This window comes from Nesoenas mayeri (assembly GCF_963082525.1).
Source record: "Nesoenas mayeri genome assembly, chromosome: 1".
Lineage (NCBI taxonomy): Eukaryota > Metazoa > Chordata > Aves > Columbiformes > Columbidae > Nesoenas > Nesoenas mayeri.
This window is the reverse complement of record NC_137541.1, coordinates 10,168,444-10,191,976: the sequence shown is the minus strand read 5'-3', so window position 1 is coordinate 10,191,976 and position 23,533 is coordinate 10,168,444. Positions and strand designations below refer to the sequence as shown.

The window sequence follows — 23,533 nt, the reverse complement described above, 5'->3', positions numbered from 1 at the left end:
CACACATCTTACGGAACTGGAGTTAATTAATATGTCTACCAATTCCCAAAGGGATCTCAGGAAGCAGAGAATCTGTTTAATGCAGTAAGCAATGACATACTGTGTGTGGTCAAGAGACAATCACTAATTGCCAAGAATGCATTCTGGAATAAAGTATTAAAGAATATGAAAAAAATCCCTTCTACTTTGCAGCTCCTTTATCCCTCCAAAATCTTGTGCTTTGAACATTTTAAAGGCTCATGTTTCAAATACCAAAAGACATTTTTATAGGGAAAAATGGTTCCCAGACTATAAAGTCAACACTCTATTCTGTTAATTTTTCTACAAGAAGAAATTCTGATTTTTAAATACCTGAGTCCTCATTCATTTAACAATGACGTCTTTATTTTCAGGGAAATCTGAAAACCTGAATTGCAAAACCATAAGTTAACTTGAAAGAGCTGTTCTTCAGAGATCACAGAAGCTACAAGTAATACAACTAAAGATTCACCAGAAAAACTTATCTATAAACTAAGAAAGTGCTGAAAACACATCAAGAGCCTGGTTACTAAACTGAAACAGTTCATGGAGGAATACTCAGGTAAGACAGCCTGAAGATAAAGAAAAGTGGACTAATTTATATTACATACTCATCTTAGTAAGAAAATAAAAGACTGGCTTTCCTGAAAAGAAAAAGGGTTGAAGTGAAGCACAGAGACATGATAGTCAAATTTTCAGCCAAGAAAAGCAGCATTGTCCCATTGCTTTCTGTGAGGGCCATTGTTTCTCACCAGGGAAGACCACGCTTATCTCTTTAGTTATGACAATCACTCACAAAGCAACACAAGGGCTACTGAAAGCTTTCTGCAGCACTAAGCAAAAAAACCCCAGTAAACTACAGATTAAAAAAAAGGGGGGGAAAGATAGAGAAAAAGTGATTTATTTTTTTCACTAAAAAAGTAAAGAAACACAACTTAGGTCATATGAAAAACTGTCACTGTGTTAGGAAAAATCTGATAAGTGGGATTTATAAATGTGTGACACTATTTTAACTCCCAGCTGGGAGAAAGTTGCCATCATGACAGACTGTACTGACGGGTGGGAGACTAAAGGACAGAGCTGATCCCAGAATAAGCACACAGGCTGAACTACCCCTCTTATAGCTGCTATCTGTCCTGACCAAAAAAAGAGTGCTTTTAATTGCATGAACAAGGCAGAATGGGTTTATTCATATTTATTTAAGCCCCTGGGGGAAAAGAGGCTGTGTAGGGGAGAAAAGTACAGATTCTGCTGTGATTTATCAATCAGCACGTCAGCACCTGATTCAGGAGCAGGTCCTACCAGATCCCCTCACCAAGCCACAGAAACTAATGAGAGTGCATTTTAGAAGGAGGAGACTGGCTAAACACCAATAAAGACTAAAAACAGAAAAAAAAAGAAAAAATATTGTTTTAAGATAGTTTACCTCAGGATGGCTTCCAACATCAATATATGTGCAGACGGGATGAAAAGCTCCTGTTCCACAGGCGTACAAGTGGGTTTGGTTGTAAGCCTTAAGCACCTTGATGAAATTAGCACATTCTCTCTGCAAAGAAAAGTGGGGAAAAAAAATCGTATCCGCAAAGTTATTTCAGTGCTTATGACTAATGGGAGCTCTTCTGTGTTAGGGATGTGTGGCTGAATGAGCAGATTTTAAAAGTGTGATAATTTCATGCTGTTTATAAGCTTGTTTATTGCTAAGCATTTAATAAATAGCCTGATTTAGGCTCTCATTTAAATATCTTTGGCTGTCATTTAATAAAACATCCACCCCTGAAGAAAAGATTACAAAAAAAAAAAAATCCTAATTTTTGTTTCAGACATGCTTCATCTCTGTAATTTATGCTATTACCATGTTTGTAAGACAAAACCCATTTATAGAAATGTGTCAGAATGAAACGATGAAGAAAAATGGACCAACTGTTTGCTTGTATACAATTAAGTAACAATTAGAAGAAAGATGGGCCAGATGGAAGGAGTTGATGAAAAACAAATCATTGATATAACATTTCTAACAATAATATGAATGCTGCCTCCTCCCAATTGTCTGTATTTAGGGGCCAGTTTTATAAAGATTAATACATCCACTAAACTTTAATGCAATTACTGACAGCCCCCAGAATGTAAGCTTTGCAAAACTTGCACTTTTAATTTTCTACTTAAATAAATTATGTATCATGAGTAATATCAGTTCTCAGCATTTAAAAACTTAATAGTACCATTAACAGTACCTAGTATAAACATCGTCTGTTATCTGTTAACAAAAATGTCATTGTCAATGCCTTATGTTATTAAAATTAAAGTGTCTAAACTGATAGTCAGGATATCAGGTTTTTCTGTTTATTTAATATCTTCAGTTCAATCACGTCTAACAATGAAAAGAAATACATCAATGCCTGCAAATCAGTCTACTGACACAATTACAAATAATGGATTTCAAATAGGAGAAAAACAAGAACACTGAAATAAAATAACCATTTCCGGTAAAGCTTGTGTTAAAAATGAATGCAACTTTTCTATGCATATTTGATGACTGTTTTGGTACAGCACGCAGCTATACCTCTTCAAGTGGACCAGGACTCATGGAAACACCATCTGAGCTACGGCCTCTACAGAAATCTCATTGACTGGCAACATTTGTCTCTGCAACTTGCTTGCTAATTGAACCAGGTACTCACAAGCACAAAATAATGGTTCTGCCAGGAAAATGCATCTGCAATTTGAGGTATGTCTTCAGCCACCACAGGGAAAAGCAACAAATTTGCACAGATAAAACACTGATTCCCTGCCTCACACAAAGGACTGTACTAAAGCGACATTGCTCTTCCAATTTTACTGTTTAGTTGCGTAGTAGATAATGGCAACATATGAAATAGAGCACTCAGAGAAAAGCATAAGGAATCTTACTAAGTCCTTGGCTTACTGCTGATAACTTAAGTTATCTTTCCAGCTGAGATGGAAGAGAAAACATGAAGATGGTTAAGGTAATCCAACAGGAAATTGAAAGAAATAGAGATGGATGTTACCAGAGGTCTCTCTTAATTCTTCCATTCTGACCTTTCTTAATACAAACACACTAATTTCTGGTGCATACTTATTCTTCCTCCCACACATTTACAAACATGAGCATGCATTTCTTTTATGTATATGTATCCACAGACTGCTTTCCGCTGTCACAGTGGTAGAGTACTAAGCAAATACCTGGCATAAACCATTAAAATTACAAGGTATGTTTTGATATTTTTCTTAATGCTGTTGTCCTTAGTTGCTTTTAATACAAGAAATATGTGAAAATCATGTGAGTGTGTTAATAATGCAATGTCTGCTGAAACAAAAAGGGCAAATACTGCAAATTCATGTAAGATTAAAATGAACAAAATTGAAATCGATCCTTTCTTAAACTGATATCCTGTGTTTCAGATGGAGCATCTGACTTTGACTCTACATAATTTAAAACTGTCCAATGATTTCTGCATTATTAAATAATTCTGAATTTTTTCACTTACAGTTGTATCTGTCCGAATTTATTCCCACCACTGTTTCAGTAGGACTGGATTTTGCCTTATCTTTTTTGGTGTATCATGATTTTACAAATGCCTTTGTGGTCTACTACTATGCTTTGTTAAAGCTTTCAGAAATTGCCTACCTGAAGAACATGAGATGCTAGAGGTAGTGGACACATACATACCTTTGCAAAATGCTGTGAGTAGCTGGGTTAGACCCACAGCCAGTGTCAATCAAAACGGATTGTGCTGACTTCAAAGGAGATATTCTGATTTACAGCAACATGCCACCTGTGACTCTGTATGATATTGCTAAATACTGTTCAGCTGCTTATCTATAATATACGCTGAGAAGGTATTAGATGCCTAATACTTTAAAGGTGAGATGGAAAACCCTACTTAGTTTAGGGGCAGAGTCTTCTTTGATTTCTATGGACGGAAATTAAGAAAAAATCTATCATCAACCTCACTGAATTACTCCAGATTAGCCTAAGGGTGGGGGGAGGGAAGGGGGAGTTAACTCTGTCATGGCCGTATTTGCACTTCAAGTGTTCAGGATCGCTAGTAGTGTAAGTGCGTTAATATCAGTAAGGTTACCATGGATTTACAACATATTCCTAAAAGCAGATTTGTTTTATTCATCCCTGCTTTTAAGCTCTCCTTAATTCCTTGTAGAACATGTTTTTTTACCATAGATGTCTAAGAAATACACAACCTAGTTAAGCAATGGGGAAGGTAAATACCTATAGCAATAAACCTTTGACTATGACAAATAAATTTATATAACATTTAAAGTTCCCAGTCCAGCTCAGATTGCTCTTATAGCTTCCCTGTGTTTTATAGCTGCATAAAGGAACCATTAAGGTCTATTCAGTAAATTCTCATACACCTCCCGAACAGATTAGGTTTCTTTATATATTTTACATGATTGTAAAAAAATAAATAAAGAGGGGTATTAAACCACAATAAATGACATCAAAGTAAAGTTACAGTTCTGATTTAAGCCCTTGTCAACTCAGGAAGTTCAAAGTGAAGTTCCTGCCCTGCCTGGGGGATGGTGCTATTCTCCCTGGAACAATAGCAACATGCACATTGATTTCAATGGCAGGGAAATAAGATTCCTTCCTTTGTCTAACTGTGCTCAAGTACAGCTGCACAGGTACAGTGTGATGTGTGGAAACGGTGTACCTTTGTGTTTGGTATTTCGAACTTAGCAAGAGATTGCTTTGTGATGGCATTAGGTTTTCCCAGTTTATGTGGCTCTGGGAAGAAAAAGCTTCCCATAAATTTATAACAACTTCAAGAGCTTTGACTGTTTCACTCAGGCTCCAAATCTCAGCACATATATGCCAAAGAAGGTACTCTGATCAGCGAAAATGTGTGAGCATTGAGACGACTTTGTATGCATCATGACATGAGACTTGGGTGATGGATCCCACTGTCAGTGATTCCCCAGTCCTGCCCAAACTGCAAGGTTCCTACAATGGTAAGTCCAGTTGTGAAACCTGGCAGACGGCTCTGCCAGTCTCATCAGTGGATACGTCATCTCAAGTACAAAGCAATGATCCAACCCCCTTGGCTGGAAGCCTGGAATGACTTGGGTGTCTCCAATTGGGCTTGTCCCACTTGGCAGCAACGTCTCACCTTGCCAGACCCTCAGGCCAGCACGATATTGTTAGTGTGAAGGTCTGTGCCAGCAGAATGAGACATTTGACTACATGATCTCAGAGTGTAAGGCACTGGAAAGTAGACAAAGACAACAAAAGAAACGTAGTATCTTGGTAAAATACAGCAGACGGAAGAAAATATCCAGTGGAGGAAAAGTAACCCAGAGCCAGAAGCTGTTAAGGAACAGATTGTCATGGAATTTAAATATTGTTTCTGCGAGCGAGTTCAGCCCCCGAGTACCTTTGTATCCATTTTCACTTTCTCCAGGGAAGGAATGTTGTTTAAAGGGAATTTATTCAGGACATATCCCTAGCCTTTGAATATTTTTCTTCAACAAGTAAAAGGAAGATAATTAGACTTCTAAAATTATTTTCTAGGTGGAAAACAGTTTGTTTTTTTGTTTTGGTTTGGTTTGGTGTTTTGTTGTTGTTGTTGGTTGGTTGGTTGTTTTTGTTTGTGTTTGTTGTTGTTTGTTTGTTTGTTTGTTTGTTTTTAATAAGTGAAAGCAGGGTGGTGTGGGAGTTTAAAATACTTTTAGCCTAATAACGTGAATGAAAATCAATGTAAGGTTTGCAAAGTTCTCCATAGGTGGGAAAGTATTACATGAATAGGTTATGAATATAAATTTTAAAGAAGAGGAGCACTGGAATCATTATAAATTCTTCCACCTAATAATCCTGTTTATTGTAAAGGGCAGCTTAATATTGGGAAACTTTTCTTGTCTATATAAAGTTAAACACTAGTTTATGCCCTAAAGCTTGATATATACAGCAGAAAGCATAAGTGATTGCATATGGTACAGAATGGTTGAGGTAGATATTCAAAGAGAAAATTAGGTATGTCATGTGAGAGTTACTACAGTCCTCAAACTCCCCATTCATTTATCTTTCCTGTCCCTGGAGAGGATTAATCTTCATTTATATTTCAATAAAAGGTATAACGTTTTCCCAAGAGCTGTAGGTTCTGCCTTCGGCCTTACACAGAATTATCTCTATCTTAAAATCCAAGCAGCTAAGCCCCCACATCATGCCTGAAACCTCTTAGCATAGCCTGCGAGGTCTTTCTCCCTCTGTTCTGACAGGCTGAACTTCTTTAGAGAGCTACTTTTTACAGTGTAACTGCTAGATATGCTTCTGCAAACAGTCCTGTAATGGCATTATTGCCAATATCCTCCAAAGCATGGCCAAATAAATGGTTCCTGCCCTGAAGTGGCTCTGCCATGTGCGGTGGCTGAAGCACCCACCCCAAACGCGGGGCACAATCCAGTTTGTTTGTCTGCTTGAAGGAATATGGATCGCACCAAAGCCCATGCTGAGGAGGTTACAGGGTTCAGATTCTCAGCTCCACGCTGACAGTTCATTGAAATTAAAGTGGTTAAAGCAAAGAATCATAGAATGTCTCATTTGTGTCATACTACAGTAACCCGGCCAAAGCACTGTAGATTCTCCCGTACTAAACTCCTACTTGTATAACAAGTTGAGGTATTACTAAACTGTCACTTACATACAAAGTGTGAATTAAAGTCAAAGAGGTCCACTATGTATGGAGAGAGATCTTAACTCTAAATTTCAATTCCAAATATTATATACTGTGTTTAAGGGCAGAGGGCTTGTCTTGAAGAGAAGATAAAGTGTTAATTAAGTTTTCCACAAGGGCACCCACTATATGAAGATCAATATATCTGACTTACTAACTAAACATAGACATTTATTTTTTAACGGTCTTCTAATATTTATACATCAAATTGATAGAAGGGCTTATGCAGAGAGAGATTAGCCTGAAAAAATAAATTACAAAGAAAAAGCCTGCAACCAAAAGCATAGGAGCCAAATGCAGAAAGACTGAAAAACAAACAGTACAGATATGTAACACTGATTAGGCTGTGTTATGCAGACTTTTCCCGGACAGTTACAAAAATAAAGTCCATCCATCTGTCAAAACATCTGCTCCGCATATGAAAATTAAAACAGAATTTAGCTGGTTTTTATGAGTTTCCAGTAATTATCTCCCCTCCAGAAGCCTGGAATTTACATCCTTCGATCTGGATTACTGATGCAGCAAAGACTTTTTAATGACATCTTTTTAAGTGGAAGCTGAAGGGTAAGTCCCTGTGACCAACTAATATCCAGATTTTTCTCCTTATTTTTAGAACGCTGTTTCATTTTTTTTTTAACCAACATCAATGTCCATACTGCTTCTCAGATATTATAGCAAATTCAAATGGCCAGATTATGCAGGGCAATAAGTAGAAGGCTAAATAATCCATTACAGTATCATTAGCTTCAACAGTTTTCTGCTGATTTAATCCAGATAAGGATTAGACCCTGTAATACATTTTGCCTTCATTTCAGCCTTCCCACATAGCCAAGTGATTAAAATATCAGAAGGTTTTGTCTAAACTGGATGGACAAGGGGATTAAAAGCTATCATTTAACAGCTGGATAAATAAATATGTTTTGTCTTTCAAATAAAAATGGATGGATAGTTTCCATATAAAGTCCCATGCATGAGCTTAATTAATATGTGGTCGGTTTTTTAATTCTGTCCAATTAGCTGAATTCTCAAGTGATGAGGTCGGGGTTATCCATGAAGAATAAGTAATCCCTGATATTACTGCTGTCATTCAAATTTATCACACTGCTGAAAGATGTTCCCAACCTACCAGAGAGCTTTTTAACTTCTCCCTCTTGCTGGAGGGCTACTGACAGCTGTGGTCTGTTCAGTCTGTATTGGCTTGGTATCTTTTCAGTATGCAGCAGCATTGTTTCAGGGGAAATATTTCTAGAGTGCTAGCACAATAAATGTATGTCTAATTGCCATGTACACAGATGATTGATTCTCAGCTAGATCCTGCAAACACTTTAGCATGTCAGTAAGCATGTGCAAAGAAGTCCTCTGCAGAGTGAGCTCTATATGGCATATGCTTTCACAGCCCTCGCTGCTTGTGTGCATGTTTTTGTAAAATGCAGTAACATTATTTTAAAAATTATTACTGTTTCCCTCTTTCTATTACAGTAACAGTTAGAAAAATATTGGTCAAAGAGCACAATTGGCTTAAACAGACCCAGAACAGGCAAGGAAAAAAGCCAAATTTTTCCAATCCTGTTAAAATGCAATGATCTGTTAAAATTTTATTTTATGGGAGTAAGCTAGTTGGTAACACTGCTGCAAAGCTATGTGCTAAGTGCTGCATGGGCAGTAACAGGAAAGTCCTTGACCACTAGGAGCCTCGTACAGGCTCTAGTGTGTGGAGAAATCATGCCTGGCACCTGTACTCAATGAGATAACCTTCCAGCTGAACCTGTATAGGCAGGTGTGCAATTTTAAAGAGGGGGAGGCCAGCTAGCGTGAAAACATTTGCAGTCGGTGATTTATTACTGTGTACCCCTTGTAGTTTGGATCAATAGCATCATTTCCATTTCTGTTTAGTCATTATTGTACCTTGCAATTAGCAGGATCAATGTTTTATAGTCCTACACTCTGAAAAAGGACTGGTCTGCAGTGGTGAGTGAAGTAAGCTGAGCAGCTGCAGTATCGGGGGTCTGTGTTGCAGAAAGGGATTTCTATTAACTTAGCTTTTGGGGAATTATGTCCCCATTAGCCAAAGCCTTATAAGCAGTGTGTATTGCATCACACACAAATCCAATATAAACCTAGAGTATGTCTAGGTAAATAAAATTCCTAGTCTCTTTTATAAATATACGTTATTTTGTGGACTGAATTCTAATTAGACATGTCTTCCCACCTCAGAGCTTTGAAAAGGCTGACAGATCCCCAGATTCAGTGGCCCTTATATTGGATTGTGATCTGGAGGACTTGACCCCTCTGGAGATATCAGGAATGACACTACTCTTCGGCATGGTGATCACTGCCAACACTGCAGAGGAAGCATTGATTAATTCCATATCTAGATTTTCCTCTGCTGTCAAGATGTGTTCTGAGAAATTTCAGACTGAAAGTGCTGATGAGGCTTGATAAGATGTTTTTGGTTGCCTAGTACAGCATACTGTACTTCCAGTTATCTTTCTAATTAAGTTATGTCTGTTATCTGTCTGATTTTTTGATATGACAAGAGTTCATGAGACTATTTAAAATGTATCATTTACTCAAGTTGCAGGATGTCTGCATGACTTTAAACCATTAAAGCATCAGGGCAAGAAAAAAGAAGCCAACAAAGCACAAGATACAAGAAAAAAAAAAAAAAAAGAAAGAAAAAAAAAAAGAAAAAAAACCAAAACAAAACTAAAACCAGATATATCCTCTTTCCTTCAAGCCACAAAACTGCATGTCATATTAGCAAATAGTTATATTGTCAGCACACTTGCACAGCAGATGGAAAGCTCCTCTAGTTCTTCCTTTATGTTAGTGAGAATGAAACACAAAATGTCTCCCTGCCTACCTACCTACTTGCAAATCTGGTAGTCACTACTGGTACTTGGTCATTTGGCCCAGAATTTGCCACTAAGGCTCAGAATGGAGGTAGCTAAGCAGGTTGGGATAAACCCTAGGCTCTGTCCTGAAAAAGGTCTTAAGCCAGAAGCCATTAGAAGCTGTGCTTTAAAGATGCCTCCCTTGACTGCACAAACTAAAGGCACCAGGCCTTCAAATATTTGTTGTCAGCAATAAGCATCTGACCCAGGAATTTTAGGAAGTAATATTTCTTAATTTTTTTTCTTCATTCAGTATGTTCAAATTACAAGACATACTTCCAGTCCGTAAATCTTCATTCGGTAGATGCAGATAATAATTGTTCTGGACCTGTGAAAAGTTAGAGGGATGCCAAGGAAAGGCTGCAGCACTAAATACCTGGTTTAATGACCATCTCATATTTTTGTACATCTGGTTAATGCACAGTTAACAAGATAAAACAAAGTTTTTGGTGGATGCAGTCCAGCAAACAAGTGGGTTTTCAGGATTTTGCAGCCACAGAATGATTGTTGTACATTAAACCTTTCCACGAGTGTTAGCGAGCTTCACTTATTTTGAATTGTTTTGTTTTCCAGTAATATGTACTTCCTACAGCACAGAATGAATGTATTTAAGGAACTGAAGAGTATCTCAGGAATAACTCAAAACATTGGGAAGCCTTGAGTTCAAGTAGAAGCCAGACCTTCTCTGATCATAACTTGGAAACAAAATTGGTTTTGCTCTGTAGACTAAACCTGTCTCACATTTTGAGCATGACTTTATTAGCAAAGAAATGAACAATATTGTTCAGTTTCAGCTCAAGCAGTCACACCAGGCCCAGCAGCAATTTAAGTTGCAACCACGGCTTAGATCTGAAGAGTTTATCTCATCTATCTCTTCTGTCTGGGTGGGGTAATCACCTGTCTCCTGGAGAAATCAGATTACACCTCACCTTTCGGAATAGGATCAACACCTGCTAAATGGGTGGAGTATTTCAGACAAACAGGTTGTCGAGCCTGTTATAGGCACATCAAGCACTTAGACTCCATATCAGTCAGCTTGACTTTATTCAGCATATCATAGGTACATCCTGCAGTGACTTTCCACTCACAGCCACCTAAGATAAATATACTCAAAACTTCTATGTTGAAAGTGAACGTAAAACCGTGAAGTGCTGAAAGGAAGTAAAAGACTGTTGCAATTATAAGGGACAGTTGCTAAGCAATGTGTGTGCCTGTAAATAAACGTACTCTGTAAGCCAGAATACCAAGTTACATGTGCCTTACTGGGGGAATATGGAAATTTGTGTGGGTACATTAAACTATTTTGTCACCACAAAGAGATGCTAAACAGAAAAACCCTAAGTGACAGAAGCTTAAAATTCCCATTCAGTAAAAAGTTGTCACCAAAGTGAAATTGTTGAAATGAGAGTTTGCTGAGAGATTTGGGGTTTTTTTTGTTAGGTTGATTTGGTGATGGTGGTGGTTTTGGTTTTTATGTTCATGATACATGTATACTAACCTAAAGGCTTGGAAGATGTTAATTGAGAAGGAATAAGCCAAGGAAAAAAGAGATCTATAGATTATTTGATCCAATAAAGATCACATCACTCGGTCAGAAAATGAAAAAAACAAGCAAACAAACAAATAAACAAGCAAAGACAGAAGCAAGAGAGAAAGATATAGATTCTTCCTTTCTTTACTGGTCTCACTTTTCTTGTTCCACCATCTTCAGAACACAAAATTTCTCTGTACTGAAAAGGTTTTTTAAAGATCTCTTTTGACATGAAAATGTGGAAACTAAACAAACCACTAGCTTCGACACAGGAAATTATTGCATATTATTTCCTACATTATATTAAGAACTTTCCCTTCAGTTCTTTTACTTATCATAAAGGAAAAAAGACAATAATTTAGACTTGTGTGCAGCAGGGATATATTAAGTAGACCTGTTTTTGTTGTAAGTAACAGAAGTACAGAAAAAAAAATTAATTGCGGACTAATTTAATAGTGACATGGTGACCATATCTTGTGTATCATAACGGAATTACCCCACACCATGTTGAAATTGCAATAGCTGGTAATTCAGCTGTAATTAAAGAATTCTCAGACTTTGGCAGGGCCAAATTAGGGCCTTGAATAAAATTTATTGATAGAAAATTTAGCCCCGTGATTTTGGGAATGATTTTTTCCTCATTTCTCCTTTACTTCCCTTTTTCTAACTTTGTGACCGTATTTCAAAAATAACAAAGAAAGCACTTCTGCAAGACTGCATTAAATCTGCTGAACACTAAATTTCTTTTAGAAGCAAATTTCTACAGTCACACCTATAAACAGAAATACATGCCCAAAACTGGAAAATCTAAAATTGGAAAATTAGTTTTCTTCTTAACCTATATCAATTTATTCACCATACTGAAAGACTTACATGACTTCCTGTGATAAATAAGTGGGTAAAATATGAAAATCTGAACAACTTAATTCTTCCTCTGTACAAGTACACAAGTTATTGCCCTCCAGCAACTGATTTGCCTTGGTAAGTTCATGTAAAGAAGTATATTCAAATGCCTAAACGAACACAAGCCGTAGGATTGACATCTGAACTAGGAGCTATAAATGAGGCTTTATGCTGGTGAGTGTATTGTGGGGGTCCATCCAAAAACTGTAGTTGGCACAACTAGAAATTCCCAAGGGTAAAAATTCTGCTAGAGAGCTTCACAGGACTTCGAAATTCTCCAGTGTACTATACTTCTTTTTTATCAAGCTCAGTTCACCTCTAAGTGAAGGGGTTGTAGGTTTGTTTTATTTTCTTTTCCCCATCTGCCTTTCTCTATTGTTTGTAGCCTGTGCAAAGCAGTTTTACAAAGCAGCAATATCAAAGCAGCACACTACTTACACAATGTTTCACTCTCTCGTCTCCGACATGGTAAGAAATGCTTTGGTAAGAAATCATGTCCACATTAAAGATCATGGACAAGATTAAGAGGTCATGAGCCCTCAAGTTAATAAACCCAGCATACTAACTGGGAGAGTCGATAGAGTTGAAAAGATATATAGTGGCACTATTTGTCTTACAAATGGTTCAGTCACATTTGTCCTTGTAGTTGGCAATACTGAGAGTAAATTTTGCCCCTAACCTCACTGGAGGACTTTTGCTTGGAATTTTTGTTCATTTTATACCTGCTCTGGTTTTGACTGGAATAGAGTTAATTTTCTTCCTAATAGCTGGTATTGTGCAGTGTTTTGGACTTAGGATGAGAACAATGTTAACAATACACTGATGGTTTTAGTTATTGCTAAGCAGTCAAGGACTTTCCAGGTTCCCATGCTCTGCCAGTGAGGAGGTGCACAAGAAGGTGGGAGTAGGCACAGCCCAAACTGGCCAAAGGGATATTCCACACCATATAATGTCATCCTCAGGATATAAACTGGGAGAGTTTGCCAGGGGGGCAATCGCTGCTCAGGAACAGACTGGGCATCAGTTGCAGGTGGTGAGCAATTGCATTGTGCATCACTTGTTTTGTATATTCTTTTATCATTATTAGTATTATTATTATTACTACTATTATTTTATCTTACTTTACTATCCTATTAAACTGTATTTATATCAACCCATGAGGTTTTGTTTTGGTTTTTTTTTTTGTCTGATTCTTTCCCCCACCCCAGTGAGGGTGTGGGAGAGAGCGAGCAGCTGTGTGGTGCTTGTTTGCTGGCTGGGCTTAAACCACAACAATGCCTTCCTGCTCCCAGGGAATATTCACCTTTTCCTTTTCCCCAGGCTGGATGGGGGTCCTGAGTCTTTAGGGTCTGTTAAAGGATTTCAGTGCTATGGTGTAGACAGGAAGCCAGCAACGAAATGCAGATGGCAGTGAGGGTTGGTGATAAAAAGGCTGGAAATCTCGCTGTGGATGTCCTTCAAAGGAAGAACCCTGACAGAAAAGGATGAACTTCTCTTTGGCACACCTAAAAGGCCAGAGGTAATTTGACCAGAAAAATTGTGCACATCAGATGAATTTAGAAGTAGGTTTTCTATATCCAGCCAGCATTGAATATTTGATTTTCATATTCCCTCTTCAGATCTTTGTTTACAATAACAGATGAAAAGAATTCCTTTTACTTTCTGCCTCCATGTTCTTCTCTTTTCCCTAAGGCAACAACAGTAATAAAATGAGTTAAAGGGAACAATGCTCATTTATTGCCAACTTTGTTTTTCTAAAGTATCACCAGATATGACTGAGGGACACTTGCTAAGTTATGCACTTTTTTTTTTTCCTTCTTTCTTTCCAAATTAAATCATTGCACATGGATGGATCTATAAGCCTACAGAACTGTTAATCTTCCTATGATTTAGGAAGGGGCTGGAAAACTTTAAAGAAAGCATAAACTGAGATGGCATTTGAACACCTTGACTTCAATTAAGTATTACCATAACAAATGAGATGGTGAATTAAATTACAGCAATGTGATTTTACCTGCATGAACTATAAACTTAATAATTAAGTGGCAGCCACACTGAAATGCAAAGAAGCACATACGGAATACAGCTATATCATGTGTGCTGTAAAGAGCCTTGCTTCTTCTTAACTGGGTTTAAGTTTTCAATCTAAAGTGATTCCAAACGACCACCAAGAGAACTATCAAGTATAAAAAAGTCAATCACAGTTGAATTCATATAAGAGTTAATAACTAAGTAAAATTTAATGGCAATTAAGTAGCCCAAGTAGATGTCTATCTATTATAAATTATAATACAGTCAAGTGCTAATACACACATGACTGTGCTGATACACTTTAGCTGTTCAGGAAAATGACATGAAAGTGTACCTCTCTGGATGGACTTTTGTTCATGTGACAGAGCATATGTAGAAGTTTGCTGGTACCAAGCAAAAGTACTTGCTACTCTTTACACCTGTTTGCATGTCAACATTTATTTCTCACCAGAAACAGCCAGGGAGAAGCTGATTTCATACAGCATGAAAAGTGTGTATAAGTATCTGTCTTCCTGTAGCTTGTCCTGTGTGGTGGCTTTGTCAAAGTATCCACTGAAATTTTAAATATTTATACATGTCAAGACCAGAAGGGACTATTCCAACAATTTTAGCTGGGTCCCTTAGAAGTGGCTAAATAAATCTGATAGTCAAATCACATTCGAAAATAGCATCCTAAGGTGCCCTTCAGAAACATGTCTCTGAAGCTTTCAAGTCGGAGAAATCAATCATACCCTTTAACAAGGATTTCTCCAATTGTGTGCCACATCAACTACTGTGATGGTGCCTCAGCTAAATCTAGTGTAGATGTGTATTGAATGAACAGCAGCCAAAACTTCTAAAATAATACTAAATTAATTGTTTAAGGACTAGATGAGTTTTCCAGTCAAGAAGTTATCCCTACCTGTAAAAGTAACTAGAGTTTCTGCTAACTTTTGTAAATCACCCAAGCTTTGCTTTGCTGGTTTATGACATCCCAGGAATGTCAGAGTGGAATTGTAGCCACATTTTTTTGGCAGTTACCTATTATTTAACCCATATGTAATGCAGAGGTTGCCATGTGTTTCTGCTGGATCCCAGGTGCCTGTGAGATCTTAAAATCCAAATATTGAGGTTCACTAGTGAAGGATAAGACTAGCAGCATGTCTGTACTGTAAGTTCAGTACAAAAGCTGAGAAGTATTCTGTAGGGAGTTTGTCTTCTTTGATCATTACCAAGGTCTGGCCAGGAATTGTGAGAAATATTCATGGGACTTACAGCAACCAAAATAGATCAAATGGGAGACCGAAGTCCTGAATAGAAAGAAATCCTCACAGAATTGCTCATTTAGTTGAATTACATAAGCAAATATCTCATTTGTTATTCATAGTCATGAACAATGTTACTTTGGTGCTTGTGATAGTCCATACTGAGGAAATGGAAATATATTGTAGTACTAAGTACTTACATATGACAGTAATTATGATTTTATTGGAAAAAATCTATATCTTGTGGGAAAGTGTAGCAGTTGACTTGTATCAGAGAAGTCCTGCAGTAAATATCGCATTGCTTGAGGGAGTCTTCCAGACCCTCTTCTCATCTTACCCATGTGAAAAAAGCAGCATCATTTAAAGGATTTATCAATCTATACAGCGATCAAAGCTTAACTAATTAACATATACTAAGCCCTTTAAGAAACAGAAGTGAAAATGATTCCTTAAGCAACAAAGGGATATCAGGAGAGCAGGAACAGCCCAAGTCGGCCACTCTCCTCAAATCCCGTGTGGACTGTCCCGAGCTACAAACCTGCTGTGCCTAGACTGGTGTGATAGGCAGCATCAGTATAAGGAATCCCTCTGAAGGAGTGAAAACGACAGTAAATTACTTCTTATAATTACGAGAGGAAATCTCGGAGGTCATGGCTGAGGTTAGCAGTGGGGCAGCACTGGGGTTACACTTGCGCTGCAGCTGCTGCAGTGCACCTGGCCTATTAGTGGGGACCTGCATTTTCAGCACTGACTTCCCCTGGAGATCAATAATTTAAAAAAGTTTTTCTAAAAAGACTTCGAAGTAAAAGTATAGACTGTCACGCAGAAAGTTTCAAACCATCAGAAATGGAGAGTATCTAACACCTTAGCAATGGTGCATGCTGAAAGCAATATTAAATCAAGCACATTTTATGCCACTTTATTTGTCCTCTATTTGTCTTGTTCCCTCTAATGAGAGTCTGTTGAGTTATTTTTATGGCCTTTACATTTCACACTCCCAAGGTACTGACAATGGCTTTAAGGAATAAATGAGGGAGGAATAATAAGTTTCTTAAATGATTTGTAATCTTTATCTGTAATTACAGTTAAAGCAGATACATTAAATGCTTTATAATGCACTGTTTTATGGCAAGAATAGGTATCTGTAAATATTCAAAGATGATGACCTGAACAAACTAAGTTATATATTAAATCATGTAGTTGCCTACCAAAACTGGACCCACATTAGATATGACCTATGCATTTATTTATTGTTTTTTATTTCTCATCTACACTTGTAGAGAACTCTAAATACTAAAAAAGAAAGCAAAACCATCCCCAACAACCCATACATATGAAAAATATTTATGAAAACAAATTATCTGATTCTAGCAACACTGGGCTGTACTACTATTATCCTCAGTTTGGGCTGCACCGTGTCTTGAACTCTGTGTTCCTGTTCTGCTTTATTCTTTTCCATCAGCTCATGGGAGAATTGCTTCTAATGCACAGGATCATACAAAGCAGCTAATGCACCAGGGTCACACACTGCACTGGGCTATGGTACAGGCTTCACTTTTTACACTTTAGCAGGTGTAGTTGCCCTAATATCATTGAAACCAGGGTGAATAAAATAGTTACAACATAAACAGTCAGAGGATGGGAACCTGAACTTACCAGCTCACTCCAGAATAATAGTGTCTCTATTTACAATGAACGGATTTGAATCAGCCTAGTGCAATGTATAAGACAGTCTTTCTTACTATTGTGAATTTCTAAAAATAATTATTCAAAACCAAAACAATATACTTTAATTCTAAGTGCTGAATAACTTATTAATGTAATATCATAATACTTAGTATAAGATCAATATTCAAGGTTAGTTAATTTGCTCAGACATTTAACACTAGCCTTATTTTTTTTTAACCTTGAATATTAGATTCTCTGGTCCTCACCTTGCAATGTACTCCTGCAAATTATTTTTTACCAGGAAGATGGTTTAATTTAAATGTATATTTCTATGTAATGAGATAGCCCAAGTCTCTGGCAATTTAGCTGTCCCTTCACATATATAGCTTAGCCTATATTTCTTAGTTTTTACCTAATCCACCTCTATTGCTCCCAAATGGCTTTTTATGAAGACAACTGTCCTCTATGGCCTAGGTAAAGACTGATGAAACTTTTTATTATGACCTAGGAAATTATTCAAATGGAGCTCTCTAGAGGCATATGGTTGGCATTATGAATATTTTACAGAATCATCTCTGAAAATCAGGCCAATAGCATATACACATGGGGCCAAGTTCCACTCTCAGTTATACCTTGGCAACCACAATGATTTCCCATTTGGCTACGCTATGCAAGTATTTGTTTGCCTTATTGCATACATGTATTTTTTATCTTTTTTTTTCCCCTTCTGCAGCCCTGTCTTCCCATTTCCCATGTTGTTCTTATAAAGAAGATAGTTATTATCACTGTGGAATGATTATTATTTGGGGGCTACTGGTATGCCTCTCTTACCTCATAAATACAGGCAACAAGATGTACACAGGAATGAGGGAAAATCTACAGAAAATTATGCCTAGTGTAACAGTGTCTTTCCTGAGGCACCAAAAATGATGCAGAATGTTAAAACCACTTTGACCTCAATCTTGCTATGAACTCCATGCAGGAAAGAGCTCAGGGAAATCTACTGACTCTAGAGAGAAGCCATAGAAAGAAAACACTTCTTGGAACTCACTGTAGGACTGGGACCTGGAGCAGGGCAAAAATAGGTCAAAATATTATATATTCTGAGATCATGAGATGAGTATACAAGGGTTAATATTTCTCATTCTGATGTTTCTCCTCTCTTATCTTTCTTGTTTTATTTTGGTTTTTGTTTGTTTGTTGGTTTGTTTTCTTTGGGCAGATAAATTCTGTTTCATTTGCATGATTTCCATTTATAAATTTAAACCCCTGGTCACAAAAACAAAATTTCACTATTTTGAATAAAAAAGCTGAGATAACTCAAGACTGAAGTTATGACCAGATGTGTAACCTTACAGAGCAGGAAAAATAGTTTAAGAATTAACACAATAAGACAAAATATTTACAATGTTTTATAAAAGAAAAAAAAAAATACTAAAAAGATTTGTACTTACCAGAATATCTTTTCCAGCCCACTTGCACTCATCCCTTCGGGAATGAGATACAGGCCAAACAATCTAAAGACACAGAACAAAAATCACGTTGTGTTATTTCATGCTTCAATAATCAAAAATTGCAGACCAAATGCTACAGAGTGTCTTGACCCAGTTTCTCTTTTCCCCATTCTTTTCTCTTTTTTCTTCCATAAAATTTGACGACAAATAAATGAAATAATAGGAGCAAAATAGGGATAACAGGAATCACAGAAAAAACAATTTTAAAATACATTCTGTATTGCAAATCTCAGCAGTGGATCTTGAATACTAATGATAAGAGAGTTGACACTCCATTAAGTGAGTGTTCTTTCCCTGTTTTCAATGTGAGGTAATGGAATGAAGACTGAGAGCAAAAATCTGCAGATCCAATAAATTGGATCTATGAGAAATACAATCTCACATTACTTACAGCATCAGAAATTAGGTCTTTGCCTCTTCACTGTATCTACTGGTTCACACTTTTACTAGGTTTATTTAATTAAATTATAAAGAAGAAGTTATGGCATTTAAAAAGTATCACACCATGAAAATGGAAATATTTATGCTGTTCCTATAGAGCTACTCTTCCACAAGTAAAGTTGAACCCAGGTTTACTGTACTGTTTGCTTAGCAGAAAATGGATCTCACCTCATACAGAGAAAATCCAGAGACCCTCACAGTCAATTATTCATGGGTTTTTTTGAAAAGCTTTTAGGAATTACATATAGAATAAAACATGATCTTCCCATAAAATGCCAGGCTATTCATTTGGGAGCCTCAGATAATGCAACATGAATAGCCATAAGTCTGGATTTCAGCATTGATGTTCAATATAGTTTGTTAAAAGAAAGCAAAAGGCAAAGTATTTGAAAAGAAAAGAAAAAATAATGGATTACAGAAGAGGCTGAAGGAGACATTTTATATGGCATTTGAAAATACAGTTTGCAACCACGTTTTTAAATTCAAAATTTTCTTAAAACCTAATGAAATCCAAACAGCAATTGAACATCTTAAGTCTATAAAATAAGGCTGAAAATTTTATGAGTGCATTCTCTCTCAAAGGATTCCTGCTACTTCCTGTTTCTATTCTCAGCTTAAAATGTGCAGAGACATGTGAATATTTAAATTTACTAGGTTGAAAAACATTAACCAAACTTCTGAGGTCTCCCAAAAGGACCAGTTCAAATTCAGTTCAAGTTTTGGGCAAGATTTTTATATTATTCAAATGAGCATTCTAATCCATAAAATGAATGGCTAGGTGTTCGCCTTATTTATTCTCACAGCACAATATTTTCCTTTAATTTGGTTTAAAAGTCAGCTAAGTTGAATTGCTTTTAGTAGTCTAGAAAATCTGGCTTTGTGAATTGTGTTCCTTTGGAATCATATCTTGTAATGAGCATTTAAACAGAAACCTTAGATCTTCTTTAGATGGTAGAAACAACTGGGGAAGTTTGAGCTCAAGTGCAGCACTGGCTGTATTGTAACTTTGATTGAAGTTTCTTCTGTGACCCTTCTATCTTTAATAAGCAGATCTCCATATTCTTTAAACCTTTTGCCTATTCTTAAACCCAAAGTCTAAATTGTAACCCCATTCTTTAAGTCTGTTGCCAACATTCTGTTCCATGTTACCAACAGCAATTCTTTATTTAATACAGTAATATATGCATGTAATTTCAAATAGCAACCTAAAGGTATCTGAATACATACATATGTAAGATACAATTCCTCCCATTCTACAGAGCTGTTTTCTGCAATGGAAACACCTTCTTTCCTTTAATTATTCCAGATGTTTTGCACATTAAGCTATCAGTCCCTCAGAGAATTCAAATAAATAGCTAGTTTCCTTTATAGCTGCTCTAAAGAGAATAGAAAAGAAAATACTCAGGTTTTCTTTTATCCTTTTTCCTTAGAGAATACAAATGAATAGCCTGTCTTCCCTCTGAACTGAAAACATAAGGTATTTATTGCTATTATCTTAGGAAGCTAATAGTCAAACGGGCAAAAGGTCAGGAACACCAAGAAAAAAAATCCCTGGGTATTGAAGCAATATATTTCTCATAAAAGGGTGCTCCCTGGATTTTAAAATTTGCCATCAAAATACCTAAATATAACAAATAAAACATCCAACCTATTGTTTACCTTGTCTTATTATAACAAATGAAAAATGAAATTATTTATTTAGACTCCAACCAAAGAGCATCATTGAACTGTTTGTCAGCTTTTAATTGTGCCATCTACTTTTACTCTCCATCAAGAATGGTAAGCTTTTATTAATTTATTCCTTTTATTAATACTGCATCTATTTTAGTTTGAAAGCATCAGAGGCAGAGTGCCTACAAGTGCTGGGTAAAAGGAGAGAAATCAACAGTTGGACTCCCAAACAGCTTCTTTCTATCTGCAAACTAATTAATACAGAGTAATAAGGCCCTTTTGTGAAAACTGTCACAATAGCTGCTTGGGGGGTTTTAGCAGTAAGCATCGAAGTATGTCTTGTCTGGGAAACAGCTGATTATTCACTTATTTACTTTTTTATAGCCTGAAAAGAAGTATTGTTGATTATACAACCATAGGTTATAGGTTCATTATAAATTTCTCTTCATAAAGTCAGCAAATGTTTTTGTTGTACTAGTATTCCTGACATCCAAAAACTCACTACATAATTCATATAGTGCCCAATATAGTCTGAGTAATAACAATTCTGCAACATTAAAAATATGTATTTACATTGTACAAAACAGGAATGAAAGTACCTTTTGATATTCCTTGATGTTAACCAGGTTGAAAGAAAATATGTGATCCTTTGCTCCAACATACAGCCGACTCCGTTCTTCATCCAAGAGGAAAGTATGGTAACTGGAGCTATTAGCTAGTCCATTGAAATTGATTATATTGTTGGATTCCAACATTTCTGTAAGATAAATATAATACTTCCCTTGTTAATATGGTCAAATAAAATACAGACTTATATTTTAACTTGTAAGGATTTCATTTTAGGAATTCATATTTATGGAATAGAAACCAGTGAAAGAGTTATGTACGTGGGCCCCTGGTTGTTTTTATTTCAAGTACTCAAACCCAAACTACTTGTGAGATTCAACTCTGCACAAACAAGGTCAAAACATCACTGAAATCAATTAAAATCCTGTATGAGGTTTTAGGCAGTAAAATTCTATCCATGTAACTCATCAACTGCTGGACAAAGTTCAATTTTGTTCAATCAATGAGATTTACAAGGATAAACCCAAGGATGACCGGCTGACAAAAAACACATCTAAATACAAAATCTCCTACTTCCAGTGCGCAAAACTATTTCATGTAGATCTGTAAGTTATGAGTAAAGGGATAAGAATGACTAGTTGATGAGATAAAATAACATGTACAATCTATTGTTACATGTATTTTTATCCTCTCAGCTTACAGACACAGGCAGTATGCTGCTCCTTTGCTTGAAATTGTAGGTTTGCCCATCACAAGAATAAAACTAGAGAAGGTAATTTTGCTTCTCTTTAACCTCAAGAATAATTTTCTAGTTGTCATACTCCTCACAGAGCCTTTACACTTGCCAAGGACAGGATTTTTTTAAGTACAAGGATCCACGGAATCCTCTTTGCTATTCATAAACATTAACAAAGACACATGCATTTTCCTGAAACCACATACAAATATTTCTTTTTCTGTAAGATAATACAGACCATGTTAGTATAAACTTTTGTGAAAACACTCTTTCTTTATTCCTGTCTACCTGCATTCATACTGAGACCAAAGCCAAACCATCTCTATCATTTCAAGGCATGTCTGCACTAGCAAGTCATCGATAAGAAACGTTGCTTGTGATGACAAATCCTATGTGGTTCAAGTCCCGACCTTGTGATGTACAGAGGCAAAGAGGCAGTTTCAGGAGCAGGAGCAGTCCCATCGATGCCAGCACAGCTCCTCACCAAGAGCCCATGAGGACAGATGAGGAAGGGAGTGGATACAGCAGGATCCAAGGGCTGTTGGTTAGAGACACAGCCAGACCTCCAGGAATCTAATGTTTGTGGTAGCTCCGTCATATTTGCAAGCTAAGGACATACGTCCCTCTTCTCAAAACAGCTGTCAAATGCCTATATATTTAGGATTTGCCTAACAGTGCAGCTACCTGTGACTTTCTGGTTTTCAGTAAGATCACTTCCATTTTTCACCATTACTCCAACCAATGAGTGAGTGTAAGATAGCATCCTGAATGCTCCTAAAAATGAAGATGAAACTGCTTTTAAAACAGAAGCTTATACTTTATTTTCTTTTTAAACTATTTTTCCTTTCCCTCTCCCACTCCCACTTTTTTTTTTATTTTAACCAGAACAGGGAAGAGGTTAGGTGGGGCTTTTTTGGACCTACATGACAGTGGTACTCACGATTTTACAGAATTTAAGCACCTGCAATTTACCAGTCCCACAGGTATTAATACTATTTTTCACATTCACTCATACCAGGTGGATATTGAAGCAGGCCGATATTCTACAATGTCAAGAATTAGTAGGCAACATATTCAAGGAATACAAACATTAAGAGTTGCATACCTTTCAGACTAGCTTTCCTCCAGTGTTCTTTGCACCTATTTGGAAAAACTCTGACTAGCACCAATAAGAGTTATTTTATTAGTGGTGTAGCAAAGTGTCAGAATATGCAATATATTTTGTTCCTTATTCTGTTTGTTTGTTTGTTTCTGGTTAAATATAACTATAAATTTGTATCACAGTATACTTTTTAAAACTTGTGCTGCTCCAGACAAGTGCGTTCTCTCTCTTTTTTTTTTTCTTTTTTTTTTCCTAATATAACAAAGAAATCAAATCACCCCAAGCAGTCTTGTCAAAATAATTCTTCTGGCTTGCTGCCAAGTTCTAGAATTTGACTGTATTGTCCTCCAGTTCACTTATTTGCATTTTGTTAGAGACTTTACTAATTCTCTTTACATTGTAATGACTGATTCAGATGTTGAATGTCGACTCGCTGAATAGTGAGTGATGCAGATGATTGATTGCTTAACTTGTCTTAGAACTCTCTTGGCTAGAAATGCTTTGCT

At 36.6% G+C, this 23,533-nt stretch overlaps 1 protein-coding gene across 1 annotated transcript in view; it reads right to left on the bottom strand.

Annotated features, from left to right (window-relative positions):
* The window catches only part of SEMA3A (semaphorin 3A), a gene marked incomplete at its 3' end in the record, with an annotated part of 167,088 nt that overhangs the window by 96,108 nt on the left and 47,447 nt on the right, over positions 1-23,533 (bottom strand). The window contains exons 2-4 of the mRNA XM_080364096.1: positions 21,222-21,379; positions 18,451-18,513; positions 1,445-1,564 (exon numbers count right to left, since the gene is read on the bottom strand). Coding sequence (XP_080220222.1) covers positions 1,445-1,564; positions 18,451-18,513; positions 21,222-21,379 — 341 coding nt within the window. The remainder of the gene's footprint in view (positions 1-1,444; positions 1,565-18,450; positions 18,514-21,221; positions 21,380-23,533) is intronic.